This window comes from Rhododendron vialii, chromosome 6a (assembly GCF_030253575.1).
Source record: "Rhododendron vialii isolate Sample 1 chromosome 6a, ASM3025357v1".
Taxonomy (NCBI): domain Eukaryota; kingdom Viridiplantae; phylum Streptophyta; class Magnoliopsida; order Ericales; family Ericaceae; genus Rhododendron; species Rhododendron vialii.
The window spans coordinates 2,556,671-2,573,833 of NC_080562.1; the positions used below are offsets into that span (position 1 = coordinate 2,556,671).

Here is a 17,163-nt window from a genome sequence, read left to right on the forward strand (position 1 = left end):
CTTATTGTTAAAGATGGGTTGGATGTTATCAAGGTGGGTATTGAGAAAATTCGGGACAGCGTAGCTTATTGGACAGCATCACAAAAAAGAGACGAAAAATTTGAAGAAACAGTCCGCCAATTGAATGTGACTAGTACTAAGAAATTAGGACTTGATTGTGCGACTAGGTGGAATTCAACTTTCTTGATGCTTCAAACAGCCCTACTTTATAAGGATGTGTTCATTCGCTTAAGCAAACGGGATGCTTAATATAATTCCTTACCGAGTGAACGTGAGTGGGGATTTGCTAAAGATGTTTGTCAGAAGCTCAAATTTTTTTTAAGGTGACAGAGTTGTTTTCTGGAACTAAATACCCCACTACTAATCAATGCTTTTCAAATATATGTGAGATTAGACTTGAATTAAGAGATTGGCTCCGTTCTGAGAATCAGGTGATTAGGGAAATGACCAAAAGAATGGTGGAAAAAATTGACAAGTATTGGTCTGTGGTAAATGGTGTTGTGGGGGTTTCTGCTGTGTTGGATCCTAGATATAAGATCAACGTGTTGGAATTCTACTTTAAATTATTGTTTCCAACAAGTTATAAAGAAGAAGTTGAGAAAGTTCGTGCACTTTGTTATAAATTGCTTAAGGAGTATCAATGTCCTAGTTCAATGATGGAGGGTATTGGTGACTCTTCTTCCCAATCAAGTTCCATTGATGAAGAGTCACTATCAAAGTATGATGTCTACATGCTTAGGGAGTCGAAGAGAAGTAAGACAATCGATACTGCAAAATTGGAGTTGGATCATTATTTGTCGGAAGATGTCTTGCCAAAATCCGTGGGATTTGATGTCTTGAATTGGTGGAAATCGCATCAACCCAAGTATCCAATTTTGCAAGCCATGGCTAGGGATCTGTTAGCTATTCCGGTATCGACGGTTGCTTCTGAGTCCGCATTTAGCACGAGTGGTAGGTTGGTGAGTCCACATCGTAGTAGACTTCATCCCGATACGATGGAAGCCTTGATGTGTGCTCAAAGTTGGTTGTGGGCTGCTGAAATGAAAGGTAATGAATTTAGTATCTTGCATTTTTCTACTTTAGTAAACTAAAACTAGTACTTATGAATTTTTTACTTTATATTTGTTAGGTGAATCAACATCAGGGTACGCCACTATATTAGATGATGCGGAAACGGGGGATTCGTGCGTGACTCGTGAGGTAATTGGCATTTCTCTTACGTCTCTCGTGATTTTAACATTACATATTGCTCATATTAATTGAACTTTTTTTGTTGATATTAATTCACTTTTTTTGCCTTTCAATTTAACAGATATGAACTCAGCAAATGGAAGTTGGCATTTCAAGATGGAAATCAAAATTGATTCTATTTTTCCATCTCTTAATTCTGCAAATGGAACTTTGTATTATTTCAAGATTTGTGATGTGGTGCGATGTGGTGACTGAGCTTTGTATTATTTCAACTTTGGCTGGACTGATTGGTGTGCATGTGGTGACTGAAATCACTGGACTGATTGAAGTTTGTATTAGTTTTACTTTGCTTTGTAGTTGTTTTGTGGACTGATTGGCAGCATGTGGTGGGTGTTTTGTTGTGAATGTTGGTTGCTATTATCTATTGAGAATGCTGGGATATAAAATGGTTCAAGGGTGTATTAGTCTTTTGTTTTTTGTCAAGAAAAGGTCAATTATTTGTTTACAATGTTATTTTTGCTTGATTTAAAGGTGTTATTCACTATAAACTTGGTAGGATTAGTTTTTTTTCTTCATTAAAATGATCAGTATTTTTGCTTGATTTCGGTTATCCGTTCGGTTCGGTTACGACCCGATATCGGTTCGGTTCGGTTCGGTTATGGTTACCCAATTCCCTCCCCGTTCGGTTATCGGGGCGGATATGGGTGGTACTTCGGTTTCGGGTTTCGGGTACGGAATACCCAATATCCGCCCCGTTTGCCCCGAATGCCATCCCTAGTGTCAGTGATGCTTTTTGGTGGTTTCCAGCAGTGGTAGTAGTGACGCCGTTGTTGGGGTTTTTCAGTAGCAGCTCTGGCCTGTTTGTTTGCTGGCGTTGTTTCCTTGTTCTGGGCCGTCAACGGCAGTTTCAGACATGAAGTATTGTTTGGTCTCCGGCACGGGATTAGATTTCTTCTTTCGCTTGTGATCTGTTTGTTATTTGATTACATCCGTTTTTATTGATTACTGGTTTGTTATGGGATTTTATTTGATTTCTCTCTGCTTAGTTTCGGATGGGATTCTCATATCGGCACCTAGTGCTGATTTGCTTTTGCAAGGTGTTCTATAATCCCGGAGTAGGTAGTTTGGTGCAATCTAGTATTGTTGCGATGTAATCTTTACCTTCGAGCTTGAAATGAATTGACTGATTCAAAAAAAAATGATAGGATATTTTCGGTATTTCCCACTAGAAATACCATCAATTTAGAGCCCGTTCAGAAAGAGAAAAAAAGTTCTTATTTTTTAAGAAGGCAATTTCAAGTTAAAAAATTATGGGTTTATTGAAATCTAAAAATATGCAATAGAAATTTTGTTTGAAAGATCTTGATGAAATTTTTTATACGATGCAAAAAAAGTGAAAAATTATTTTTTATTTACATTATTTTTGAATTTAAAAATATAAAATAAACTACTCCCTCCGTCCCTTTTTTTGTGTCCAGTATGCCATTTTGGGCTGTCCCTTAATAAGTGTCCATTTTGTAAAGTTAGGGGGGTAAAAGTTGGTGTATTGTTTATTTTGTCCCTAAAAGTAGATTTTATTTTGAAAAGTTAGTGAGTAAAAGTGTAATGATGATGGGTAAGTAGGGAAAGTGAAGGAAAAAGTTGATGTGAAAGGTGTAATAATGATGTCTTTTTAATAAGTTGGAGTTACGAAGCAGGACACTTAAAAATGGACGGAGGGAGTACTTATTTTTTAAGAAAGTTTCTGGAATGGAGCCTTAGTTTATTTAGTTAGACTAAATGGTAGTATTTTTAATGAAAACTCAGCCTCAATACAAGGGCCTACAAACAGATTAGGAATAGGATTGTTGAGTCATGACTCATACTTGTCTTTTGAGTCATTTGATGTAGTTATTCAATAGTACGAGAGTATCGTCATGTGGTACTTTAGACCATTTTATAATCACATATTTTTGTGTGATTCAGACGCTTAGTGATAGATCCCATAAAAACATCGTAAAAGTAATCCGGAATACTACGTGACGTTACTCTTGGACTATTATATAATTTCACGAGAATTAGAGATTCAGAGATGATCCAACCCGAATGGTGTTTACGCTAGTAATTAACTTATGCAGAATAATTTTTTGATTTTGTCTTTATTCAATTTTTTTTGCATTTCTTAGTTTTTCACTAAACTTTTATGTAATATATGTAAGTAAAGACGAAAGGAATCAAAAAAATAAAAAATTATAACTTTTGCATAAGTATTTTGGAAAATATCCAAAAAAAAAGCTTAAAAAGTCAGTTTTTAGATTTTTTCTTGAATATTTTCCAAAATACTTATTTAAAAGTCAAAATTTTTTACTTTTCCGATTCCTCTTGTCCTTACTCACCAATATCATATAAAATTTTGGTGTAAAATTAACAAACACAAAAAAAATAAAAAAAATGAATAAGGTAAAAACCAAAAAATTGTGGTGCATAAGTTAATCACTAGTAAAACCAACTGGGGCTAGCTTAATTGGCCGAAACTCTTGTATTTCACTAGGAGGTCAGGAGTTCGAGTCTTCCCACCTGCGAGTGGGTGTTCTTCTCTTAGCGGGCTTTGCCTTTCTTTCTTTGTTTCTACACTATAACGAGCTTATTTCTTATATTGGTTTAATTGTTGGGCTTAATTATCTTGTGCACTCTTACAATTGGTATATTATCTTGAGTTTGTACTCTACACTTCATATACGATATAAAATAATCTATTCTATCAATTGACAAAAAAAAAAGAAGTTAATTACTAGCGTGAATTATAATGCACTAATAATGAACCAACCCAAAAAGGAAATATGGACAGTTGCAGAAACATGTATGGTATGTGCAAAATCAGGCAAAAATCTCTTTTCAGAACTCTTCTTATTTACATCTTAGATACCCGAATCAACGCCAAAAAGCCAACAATGAATATTCAATCAACTACTGCTAAATAGAAATGAAAGCAAAATGCTATTGTGGTTTGATGGTGGCCAAAGAGTTCTTCATCTCCTTGATCCTAACCATTCGTCTCCTCCTTGCTTCGGCAGCTTTGGCTCTGCTTTCTGTAAGAGCTCTGAAATGATCCAACGGCTGTGGAGCGTCCGCCCCAAAAGTCTCCTCTGCGGCAGCTACGTTCAGATCTGGAATACCAAGCGAACCCACGCTTTTGACCTTCAATTGAGGCATTTGGCCATGCCGGTATTGCAAATTCCGACTCGTATGTGATGATGATTTGTGCGCCGTCCGATCCAAAATGAACGGTGGCCGATGGATCGTGCTGTGAATTTGCGGGTGATCTTGATTTTGAATCAAAGGGGGTTGCATTATGGATTGGTTTAATTTCATCCCAAGGTTCAAGCTTTTCTCCAAATGAGGGTTTCCAAGGTAAAATTGTAGCTGTAAAAGATAAATTTTTTTGATCTTGTAAGAACACGAAAACAAAGGACAGCGATTCTTGCATTTTTTAGAATTTAAAAATTTTGGAGGGCGAAAATCAAATTGCACGAACAAAACCATAGAAAAGTTAAAATGCGAAAAAGTAGAGAGAAACTCATCAAATTGAAAATCGGCACGTGGGTCTGAATGATACATGTGAGACTCACACGCACGGAACGGAAATGTATCCGAATCATGATTTGGCATCAAATTTTACCCTTACCTCTTTTTTCTTTGCTTTTAGTTCCCAATTGACAGCCTGTAGCTTGTTGAAGTAACTCTTCACCGTCTCTATTTCCTGTTTAAATATGTCACGGCAACAGGATTATAGCTTTTACAGTTTTTATCATCACACTCACCGAATTTTACAGAGAAAGAAAGAAACTACAAGATAGAGGATAATGTAGAAAGAGACTTTGGGGGGAAATTGAAAGAAACAGTCAAAAGAAAATTAAGTTGACAGCAACTCACCCCTCTTAGCAATTCTCTTTGCTGAACCAATCCGTCAATAATCCCAATCCACTCTTCTCTCTTCTGCAAAATCATCAACACAATTATCACCAGAGAATATTGTATCTATTCCTCTATACTATGTGTACAAGAATAGGGGACAGAGGCCTAAAAACAGGGGACCCCTGAATCCTCAAAACAAGGGGAGGAAAGCTAATGTCAGACAAAACCCACCAACCAAACTCAAAAAATAGACAAAACCCACCAAAAAAAAAGAAAACAGACATTCAATCACAGATTTGGTAATATTCAGACAGAACACCTAACAGAGAGAGAGAGAGAGAGAGAGAGAGAGAGAGAGAGAGAGAGAGACCCTTTTCTTGGAGACTTTCTTGATAGAGTCTTTAGATTTCACATCCGATTCGCTCGGCGAGAAGGAGAGAGGAGTGGCTGGACTCGAGGCCTCGGCCTTGATTTTGGGTCTTCCCTCATCAGTCTCTCTCTTTACTTGAACGGACGGGGATTGATATGGGCTGGAATTGATTGCAGATCTCCTCCTTTTACTCATCCAATTGACCGAGAAGCGGTAAGGAGACTTGGGTTCGTGGATTAGATTGGGGAGATGGAGTAAGACATCGGCTATTTCTATCTCGTAACCAGTGAATAAAGTGGAGAGAAAGCTGCTACTTGTGCTCTGTTCCATTGTTTTCTCTAAAACCAGAGGTTTCTTGATCAGTCAAATTCCATGTAGAGAGAGAGAGAGAGAGAAGCTTGGATTTAGAAAGGGGTGGGGGAGTGTTGCTTGGAGAGAGAGAGAGAGAGAGAGAGGTTGATAAAATAAGGGAAATCCATGGGAGAGAATGTGGCTAGTGCCACGTGGTGAGAAAGTAAAGATGGAGGGTTGTCTAGGGTTTATGGCACGGTTGGCACCTTGTGATACAAATAAAGGAGGACTTTTATTATTTTTAAAGATTTATTATTATTATTATTATTATTATTATTATTGTTTGTGTCAATGTGTGTGTACAACAGTGCACGCTTTGCCTACTTCTCCTACACTAGTCCAGCTAGAAGATGTTAAGTTCTGTGGATCAAATTCTTGTTCAGTTTTCAATCCTTCAGTTTTGTTCAATTTTAAGCAGTGGTGTGTTTATTTCTGACCCTACAACAACGATCGGAATTGTTCGTATCTTAGATATCACCGAAAAATATACAATTGTAAAAAATTAGGAAAATCATATAACGATAGCTGTATCAACAGATTATGGTTGCAGATGGCAAAACGGACGGTGAAAGTTTCGACGGTTCATCTTGTCTTCAAAAAAACATAAGTTGTTCACATAGCTATCGGTGTCCAATCGAGCTAAATTTCTTATGGTAAATCTATAATATGAACGATGCATGTCGATTATTATCGTGGCATAGAGATTGACACACAAAGGTTCAAAATTGAACAGTACTAAAGGATTGAAACTAGACCAGAACTTGGCCCAAGACTGTTGTGTGGATGTAGTAGTAATTTTTAACTTTCTCACGCTTGTGTAATGCACCTTAGTATTAACGATGGCACTTCATATTTGGGACTAATTTCTTAGCCTTTTCATACTAAGCTAGTACAGTCGTTCAGACATTTGTGTGAAATACTTTCACTTTATTGGTTCACTTATCAATATGTTTTGTTCAAAAATACAAAAAGTTAAATACCAATGATTCAATATGTTTTGTTCAGAGTATGCCAAATTTACTTCTTTGCAAATGATAAGTTTGTGCATCACGTGCTAAAAAATTCCTAAAACCGCCACCAGAAGAACTAAAACTACTTCCGGTGTGAAAAGAAGGGACAACGGGTGTTAAGTGAGCGGGGGAACAGGTGGAAATGAGATGTGGCGGTGGGAGAGGGAGGAAAGAGGTGGTGGAGGGTATAGATATGTTGGGAACCTATAGTAATACATGAGAAAAAAGCGCGGATACCCGAGTCATCAAAACCTATGCAAGATGAAATAGAGGTTGGCCAGAGAGAAATCCTTATGAAAGTTATTTGAATAAAAAAAAAAATTTGGAGATTAACTCTATCGTTTATTAGCGGAGATCCAATTAAAAAAAAATTACAGTAAAAAAAAACACAGAGAGTAGAAAAACGAAAAGGACCAGACCTTTTATATGGAGGGTTTGATCTTCCACAGCATGGGCTCAGGTGGCAAAATAATAACCGGTACTTCATCGATCATCATAGCCTGAATTTGACTGATAAATTCATTGGAGTCGAATTCGGAAGTAGGAGACGGCGGAGGAGGCTGGATTGCTGATCTCGTCCTCTTCAAACCGCTCCAGGACGGAATTTCCCGACGCCACGCCACCTTTGCCGGTGGTTTGTCTTCGAAAGCAGCAGTGATTAGATCAGGCAATTCTACAAATATTCCGGCTACCTCTTTCTCAGAATCATCAAATAAATCCGGTAGATAGCTTCCGAATTGAGAACTACTACTCGTGTCAATACTACTACTCTTTTGCTTTTTCATTGTTACTATATAGTATTTTGACGTCCTGGTACTCAAATAACGCAACTATACATATATTGCAACCGATAAAAGGAAAAAAAAAGAATACTCTACATACTAATCTGCGGCCCTACATGATGAACGGCTGCGGCCCTATATGATGAACGGTTTCAATGTATGTGTATAAAGAATAAATTCTTTACACCGCCGGTGTAAATATTTGTTTCCTCCAAATCAATTGCATTGCGCCCCATCGTCATGTTTTATTAATTGGAACCACTGTTTTGACACGTGTCGCGATACAATTGATTTGGAGGAATCAAATGTTTACACCGGCGGTGTAAAGAATTTATTCTCATGTGTATATACCGAGGGAAAAAAGAAAACCCATAGGAAGAAGGAATTCTGTATTAGTGTTATCGTTTTGTTTTGTGTTCGAGTAGGACTTGAATTTCCTCCCGAAGGCAAAATCGGATGGCAATACTGTATAAATTATATCAGAGCACAGAAATCCTGATAAGTACAGAATAAAAATACTATAGTAATTCTGAAACCGCAGACAAATACAAACACATATAACACACAAATTGGGGGCACTGGTGCTGTGCAGTGGTGACCATGTTGCACACCTCTGAGCCGTCAGATTATGCATCTGACGGCTCGGATCTTATCTCGGTAATGAACGGTTCTCGATCGTTGGTTATTAAAATGAGATCTAAGCCGTCGAATGCATGATCCGACGGCTCAGAGGTGCGCAGTACAGTGTTGTGTACCTCACTGCATAGCACCAACCCGAAGTCTGATCCTTAATCACCACATACTCGAACGAGTCCTTACCGAGCCGAGCCTCGAACAGTTCGCGAACGACTCAGTTCATTTACAACCCTAATTATATCAAACCTTCTTTCTCGCTTGATCGATCCTGAAAGTAATAGCTAGCCTTCCGTCTCGTGTTGGTGATCTTATAAACTCCTTGCCGATGCCCACATATACTGTTCTGTTGGCCGAGTATCTGATGGATCTTTTGGTGGGCAGTAATAAAAAGTCACATCTTTACTCTCTTTGATCACCTCAAGGATCTTTTGGTGTCTATTCATCCACTTATATTTTGTCTCAACAGATTTATATCATTAAATTAGTGATCGATGAGAGTTAAATTGGGCGCATTCATCTCAGCCTTTCTAATTGCCACGTATGATATTTTCTCAAGCTCAATGTGTATTATAATATACATACATTAGCACGCCGGAATATATCATAGTCTGAACTTAAATAAATTGTCCGTACTACCCAATTGCTCTATGAAATAATTGTTATCTCCACAAAACGACAGCTACCATTTTGAGATATTTTTCTATTTTATCATATAAGGTAACACTATTTTACATAGAGATACATTGTCTAAAAAAATGAGGGTAGAGAGTTATGGATTTATATAAAAATATATTTTCTGTATTATTTTAAAAAAATGATCCGATGGCTACAAAGTTAACAGGAGTTGATCTAATGGTTGTAGAGGTTGCTCTTGTTTATATACCTTGTACATTTTTAAATAGAAACCACATGTTTTATACTCCTTTATAATTGTACATCATTCCTTGACGAGTGTGTCCAAAACATCAACCTAACAATTTTGTTTTTGGGTATATGTGTTCCTCTATATGAAAGGTACTATATATCAACGAGAATAAATTATATACACCGGCGGGATAAATATTTGTTTTCTTCAAATCAATTACATTACGTCACGTCGTCGAAATAGTGGTCCCAATTAATAAACCATGGCGAAGTGGCACAATATAATTGATTGGGAGTAAACAAATTAATGTTTATTCTCGTTAATGAAATTAAATAATTTAATCTCTATATCAACATGGTGATACTTCATTGAGCTTTTTCATTATACCAAAATATCCCACGCGAGTATGTGTGTTTTCTTCACTCTCTTCTTATAGATGGGTATATTTTCACTAGTGGCGTTCACTTTAATTTTTTTTAAAGAGGAGAAAATATCCCCATATATGGAAATTAATAGTGCAATCTAGATTTAGTCCTATACTAATTATTAGTAGCATGGAAGCCGTAAATATAACATGGAAATTACCATTTTCAACAATCTAGCCGAGTTGGGCTGCGGGCATATCCAAAAGGAAGGGTCGGCATGAGGATAGAGATTAAAAAATGACCTTTAACATTTATGCCAGAATCAATCGCCAAGATTCTAAAGTAATATATTTGTAGAATTTTACCTTCGATATTGATATTTTCATTATATCGATTGATTTTCGATGATATCAATCGAAGTATGCCATATCACCCGATACTGCTATTTAAAACCTTGTCAAATCTCATTTGACGATAATTAAATGGTGAAGAGTACTAGAGAGAGGGAGACAGGGAGAGATGAGTTGCTTTGGTGGAGACAGAAGAGGTCCGGGGCGGAAGCAAAGCTGGGGAGAGAGAGCCCTAGCCTCAACATTTGAGACCCCTATCCCTTCCCTAGTCTTGTTTGGGGTCACTCTCCTCGTAGTACTATCAACTTCATCTTACTTAGAAGGCAAGCCAAAGGTGCAACAAACCATGTTCGATTTCCGACTATTTCTCATCCTATGGGTAGTGATTTTTATCTTATTGTTCCACGTGGTAAATATCATCCGAGATCCCCGGCCGGTGTGTGATGCACAAAGGTGGCGGGACTGTGCCGATGGCTCTCCTTGGATGGTGGCGACGGTTGTGGTGTTCCTTCTGGTTATGGTGTCTTTTCAGTCTTCTATTCAGTCCAAGTTGTTCAAACTTCTCTAGCAGTTGATAGACTAACCATTTAGTTTAGTTTTTGATGGTATTTCCTCATTAGGTAGCGTCAAGGATAAGTTTTTATCTGGAGTTTTTCTCCTTATGGTCTTGTTATGAATGAATTGACAAGAGAATATTACAACGCTAGACATATGTAAGCCCAGTGACAACTACACGTTTTTAACGGGTATGAAATTACAATCGCGGCAATGTGAACGGTTGTAAGATGAGTTGAATGGAAAAGTGTTTAAGACATATATATATATAGATTCAACCACCGATTCTCGTATGCATGTGGAACCTTCGAGAGGTTTGTAGTTGGATTCGTTTGTATTATTACTCGATCGAATTGAATTTAAGATATCCGAATGGTATAGAATCAGTATTGATTTGCCAATAAGTTGCTAATTTTTGACCCCTTGTGGAAGTACGGATACCCAAATCTTTCTATAATGTGTCTTCACTTCTAGCATGTATGTTCTTTGCGAAACGTTTGAAAGTGAAGTATCAGTAGAGAACAACCCAGAGTTCGTGTCCTCATGGGGAGGTGCTCGCCTCCCGTGGTAATTATTGACCCTCTAACATCTACTAACATCAAACCGTTTGGCAAAAAAAAAAAAAAGGTGAAGTATCAGTCAATGTGTGCACCGAGGGCAGCACGCATGTGAGGGAAGGTATTGTTTGGGCAGCATACATGTGAAACTCGAGATGGGCAAGTGACCGTTGACAGGACTTCAGGTTGGTGCTGATCGAGAGCCGTTCATTGCTGAGTTGAGATTCGAGCCGTCGGATACACGATCCGACGGCTCGGAGGTGCGCAGCATAGTGATGCGCATACCATTGCACAACACCATTCCCTTGGAATTGATGTTGGAGAATTTTGCAAAGCCTCAATACTTTCAGCTCATAGATGCTACGACCATATATATTCCAAAAAGCTAAAAAAGTAACTTGAGAGTATTTAAGATGTTATGAATACTATGTAGTTGATATGCTATATATGAATATGAATCTTATGAATTGTTGCTTTTGTATAGGTAACTCGATACATTTACAATCATGCAAGGGTTCTCAACACAATGAGACAAGACTTCATAAATGATAGAGACTTGTGTCGTCCTGGCTTCACAAGGTTTGCTGCAAACTTTTTAAGTCTTCAATGCCTTCTAAATTTCAATTAGAAAGAGCTTAGACAAATGTTCACTAGTGATAAATGGCTTTGGTCTCGATATGCTAAATGTAATGTCCGGAAAGAAGTTGCTAAAAGTATTTTGGAGGATAGAGATTTTTGATATAATTGTCAATTTGTGGTGAAAGTTAGTGAAACATCCTTAATTTGGTGAGGGTTCTCTGTCTAACTGATGGTGATGAAAAGTCTATAATGGGGTACTTGTATGAAGAGCAATGGATAAGGCAAAAGAAGCAATTAAAGTGAGGCTGAACAATAGGCTCTTTGTATATCCCATACATTCGAGTGGTTGATGCTAGATGGTAGGGACGGAATCAAAATTTCGTAAACGGATGAGTCGAACTATGAAGAGTAAGCACAAGTACCACCACTATGTAAATAAGTAAGTTGATTGCTGATTTTCTAGTCTCAATCAACCATTGATATAACTCGAAATTGCTGATTTTCTAGTCTCAATCAACCATTGACATAGCCCATAAATACTTTCCAATTATTTGGATTCCGGATGTTGAACAACATTATGCTCAAAATGATTAAGCTCCATTCTTGAGAATGTTGTTTGGACCTCCCAATTCCTACAAAAACTTCACAATTTGCTGTGTGAACTTGAAGTATTCATACTAAAAAAAGGAACCGAAACTACGCAGGGGCCTTCGCCCTCCATAGCCCCTTAATAGTTCCATCCCTGCTAGATGGAAAAGCAACTTCACAACCCTCTTCATGCGGCTGGTTGCTTTCTCAATCTCGGAATATATTTTAGACATTCTTTGACGAAGAGAAACAAAGTTGCTTGAGGAATGGTTCAAATTTCAAGCTCTTATAGTCTTGGTGCCGAATGATTTTTTTGCAAGACCAAATACGTTCACAAACGGAGGAATACAAACAGTCAACAGGTGACTTCGGTATGCCCATTGCTATTCGTCAACGAGAGAAACTAAGTCCAGTAATCTTCTATCTTTCAAATCTAGGACATGCCTATTTTAATTTTTTTAGTTGGCAATCTTATATATTGTAAGTTGCTAAATTTTAATTTGTCTAGTAAATGGTCAAGTTTTTAATCTTTTAGTTGCATGGGAGCAATTCGGAGGTGATTGTCCAGGTTTACTAAAGTTTGCTCTTCGAGTACATAGCCAATGTTGCAGTGCAACTAGATTCGAAAGAAACTGGAGTACATTTAAGTTCATCCATTCTAAGCGGCAGAATAGACTAGAGCACAAAAGACTTAGGGTGAGTTTGGATTGAAAAGTTAAGTAATGACAAAAGTACATAAACACCCCCTTAACTATCACTTTTTTTCAACGGAGATCCCATCACATTTAAAATCGCCCATACAGACCTCATCAACTACTGGAAACAAAAAAAAATGCTAACTCCATTAACGAAATGGAGGAAATGACTAAGATACCTTTTTTTTATAAGGCAAAAGTGCATAAACACCTCATCAACTATCACTTTGTTCCATGGAGACCCCCTAACATTTATTTTTTTGCATTTGTTTGTTTTGCGTCAAATTTTTGTGACTTATTGATTCGTCTCGACGAGAAGAATCGAAAAAGTAAAAAATTTTGATTGAAACTCATAATTTTTTGAATAAAGACAAAAAAAATAATGTCAAAAAAATTATGAGTTTCAATCAAAATTTTTTGCTCTTTTGATTCGTCTCATCAAGACGAATCAATAAGTTACAAAAGTTTAACGCAAAATTAACAAATGAGAATTTTTTTTTAATAAAGATAAAAAAAAAAAAAAAAGAAGAAGAGAGAGTTACTATTTGACTTTTAAAGCCAAATCCACCCTTAATGATTTAATCTGTGTTTGCTATAATTTGAAACTTCAAGAAAGGTATTATTTCAAACAATGTTACTCAATTTATATTTAGGGATGTTTCCGGTAGAGAAAAATTTATAGATTTTTATTTGTGATTGAGAAGTTGTAAGGAGATTCCTGTAGTGAATAAGTTGTTGAGAAATATCAAATTGTTACCGGTAGTGAATAAGTTGTTGATGGGTTTGTGAATAGAGTTACTGCATGTAGCAACAAATGCTTTTGTTGACAACTTTTTTTTTAGTGGAAACAAGATGGTAAAATACTGAAACTTTTTGTTAGTAAAAACGAGATGGTAAAATGCGTTAAATTAATCTTTTGTGATTTTTATTAGTGGAAACACCCCTTTAATATGCTTTCAAAATGAATCTTATGTATTGTAAGTAATTTCTTTTGTAAGAATATTAGGCGAAGGAATTAAAGATGCACTTGACTCGATTAGTCTTGAAAACAGAACATAGATGTGTTGGATGATTGGGTGAGTACTGAAGAACCTAGTGGAGTACTTTGATGAAGAGGCCATAATATTGCGTGCAGTGGTGGATCCAGGAGTTGTATACAGATGGGTCATCTTTCAATTATAGCCTTTGATCAAACAACAGATAGTGCAAAACATTAAGAAAAAAATAAACGGAATACTCTATTTCATAAAAAATAATGTAGACACCCCATTCTGGACTGTCCAGATAACGTTATTTGTCGATCTTTTATTTTCCCCAATGATGATTTTAGTCGAAAACAGTTTAAGGACAAATGTGTGGTTGAGCTTTGAGCGTCCCTAATCTCTCTCAAACCCCTTTCAAACCCTTCAAACCAGAGCCAAACAGCCCCAACAAAACCCAACTGGCATACGCCAGTGTCCTGGAGGCGTACGCCAGTTATCTGCCACGTGTCAGTCATCGACCAGTGGCCCAGCTTTTACCGGCGCACGCCAGTCAAACCCAGTCAAATCAACTTTATTCAGCCACTTGGGCGGGACTTTTGTGCCACCCTGACGTCGGCCACAGTAGCCCCTGATGATTGTATCGTCCAGGCCCGCTCCCTCTCTCTCCTACACCCCCATCAAGGCAAGTCCCATGCATTTAATGCATGGGAGGCTCCAACCTTGCCTTGACCAGCCAAACAAGGCCTTGGTCCCAGACTGATCTCAGTCTCTCTCTCCTATAAATACCCCCCTTGCATTCATTTGCAAGGGGTTAGCATCATCAAGAAGCAAAAGCACCCCTCTTCTCTCTTCTTGCTCTTTTCCTCCTCTTCTTCCATTGAAAGAGAAAGGAAGGGAGCCCACTTTCCATACACCCTACTGATATCCAGTCACCTTCTAAGCCTCCATCTTCAATCCATAAGCTCAATACCTCTTCCAAACCTCAATACAAAAAGGTATATCACATTTACGTTCTTTTCTGTTTTCGACTCCTGAGGGGAACCAGCAAGGCTCAGGCTGGTAAACAATACCAATCCTGGCCTTGAACTGGTAAAAATACAACAATCGTATACGACGATACTTGGCGCACGCCAGTTTCTACATGCCGTACGCCAGTCATGGCAGTACGAGCACAACTGGCGTGGGGATCATGGATCGTCATTTCTTTTGTTTTATCTTTCTGTCAATCACCCTTGCATGCTAAACAACCGGTTTGTTGCTTTCTGTATGCTTAGAACTGTTTAGACGTAAAGGTTATTGCCTACTCTTTGTTTATTCAAAAGGCCTCTGGGATCCTTCTGGTCATGTTCCGGAGCCCAGATGATGCAAAAACCAAGCACTGGATTAGGGTCAAACGTGCGTACGGCAGTCCATGACTGGCGTACGGCAGTTAAAGCTAGATCCAGTGGCTGGCCCTTGCATCTTAGCTTAATCTTGGCCTCCTTCCTGTCCCCACTCTGTTTAGGGGGTTTCTTTTCTTTTTCATGGCTTCAAGCCGTCTCATCTGTCTGTAAATATATATATCCTGTTTATTTAACTGCATGGTTTGTCCTGGGTGTGCGCTGGTCCTTTTCCAGAGCCCAGAGGGTTGCAAATAAGGACTGTGAAACTAGATGAGTGGAGTACGCCAGTCTCCCTGTGGCGTGCGCAAGTCAAATCAACATGCTGTGGCTCGGCCAGTGCATGCTGGTAGAATTTGCTCACGCCCCTGCGGGGCAGCGTACTGCAATTTGCTCAGTGCTTGTTCTCAATCTATATTTAGCATTGCAATCAAGCCATTCATAAACATTTTGTCACATAATCACAACTTGTTAAAGTTTTAACCCCCATTAACTGTTCCCCCGCCCTAACTGGCTAAAAAAATGATCAAATGAGAGAAAAATGCAAACGTTTTATAAAATGCCCGAGTAGAGACCGATCTCCGGATTGGGCGAGAGGGGTGCCATAAAACCCTTCCCCTCTCGTAACATGGCTCCCGAACCTCAGATATCGAAGGTGACGACGGACCGGTCTATGCCTTTTCAAAATCAAACAAACGTGGCAAACGTTTTCGAGTCCGGTTCCTTGGGTGCTTTCACCACTAAAATCCGAGTGGCGACTCTGAATCGAGGCGTTTCGCTGCGCTCTTCCAACAAAAGGGGCCGCGCCCGATTTTACAAATAGAATTTCCGGGGCGCATGCCCACAAATAAACGGAATACTTATTTTCTTGGTTAAAAAAACATAATTCTAACAATTTTAGGTGGGTCACGTAACCTGTCTGTGCTTTACTTAAATTCACCCCTGATTGCATGGGAGAGTGTTGAACCAGCCACCATCTTTAGAGGCATTGACTTTGGAGGATGATCGTAAGCGTAACTTTATTAATGATGCCGCGCGCTGAATCGAGCTGAGATGTTTTTCCAATTGAGAACTAGATCCAGTAAGATATGATTGGGACATTGGAGGGGAAAAGATCCTCTCTCTCTTTTTTCCGTCAAACGGAAAGAAAGTAAAAGATCCTTTTGTTATGTTGGATGACAACATATGTTATTTGAGAATTACGGCACTTTTTGTGATTATCGAAACTCATCTCGAATAGCTACTGCCCAAATAGGTTTTAATGGAGTACTGGACATATATATATGTCCGTTGGATTATTCTTTCTCAAAAATATATAGAAAAAGACTCCATCGACCTCATTATTTTTTGTGAGGTCAATGGTTAATCTGGTACCGATTGTGTTGGTTTTTTCGGAACTTATTTTATGTCCAAATAAGATTCATATTTCATACGATTGGCTTATGATAGTTTAACTCTCTACGAGTTTCATATTTTATACGATTTGGCTGGCTCATAATTCACAGTTAGTTTCCCATCCGTAGGATTATAAAACAATCACCAAACATGGTCTATATAAACCAAGTTTTTGTGTTAAAAATTTACAAACCAATTTGTCCCTCCTAAACTCTTCCTTTGCCGCTTCTCCGCCACCTCCTCTCATACTCAATTATAAAATAAAATAAAAATGGCTCTTTTTCTCCCGAACAACTTCGTTTTCACGGCCATGACCATTATATCAAACCTTGTTTTTCGCTTGATCATGGCAGTAATAGCCGTCCTTGTCGTGTTTGTGATCCAAGCATTTAGACTCCTCCCCAAATTGTTGGCCGAGTATTTGATGGAGCTTTTGGTGGGAGTAATAAAAAGTCTCATCTTTGATCTCTTTAATTATCTCAAGGGTCTTTTGGTGTCTATTTTCTCGGAACGGACTTCAGGCTCTGCTACCGGGTCAGTGATTGGATCAAGAACTAATTGAGCAGACTAAGGAATTCGATTTTGGGCGGCGATAATGCCACGATTCCAAATGTTAGT

The 17,163-nt window shown here is 38.1% G+C and overlaps 1 protein-coding gene across 2 annotated transcripts; it reads right to left on the reverse strand.

Annotated features, from left to right (window-relative positions):
* Positions 1–4,040: 4,040 nt before the first annotated feature.
* Positions 4,041–5,953, reverse strand: LOC131329215 (uncharacterized). Of its 2 annotated transcripts, none has more exons than XM_058362301.1 (4): positions 5,456–5,953; positions 5,104–5,154; positions 4,856–4,930; positions 4,041–4,593 (listed from the first exon to the last, which is right to left on the reverse strand). In XM_058362301.1, exons 1-4 carry the CDS (start codon positions 5,783–5,785, stop codon positions 4,168–4,170), a joined length of 882 nt encoding a protein of 293 aa, XP_058218284.1. In that variant the 5' UTR covers positions 5,786–5,953; the 3' UTR covers positions 4,041–4,167. The 2 variants fall into 2 exon arrangements, with proteins under 2 accessions (XP_058218284.1, XP_058218283.1); XM_058362300.1 differs by having other exon boundaries at positions 5,104–5,166; positions 5,456–5,945.
* Positions 5,954–17,163: the final 11,210 nt, after the last annotated feature.

What these genes read in the sequence shown, in the direction of transcription:
- LOC131329215 (XM_058362300.1), bottom strand. Translation starts at nt 5,785, where the DNA reads ATGGAACAGAGCACAAGTAGCAGCTTTCTCTCCACTTTATTCACTGGT. An exon ending in AGAAAGTCTCCAAGAAAAGG is followed by an intron (nt 5,167 to 5,455) that starts GTCTCTCTCTCT and finishes ATGATTTTGCAG; the next exon opens with AAGAGAGAAGAGTGGATTGG. An exon ending in AAAGAGAATTGCTAAGAGGG is followed by an intron (nt 4,931 to 5,103) that starts GTGAGTTGCTGT and finishes ATATTTAAACAG; the next exon opens with GAAATAGAGACGGTGAAGAG.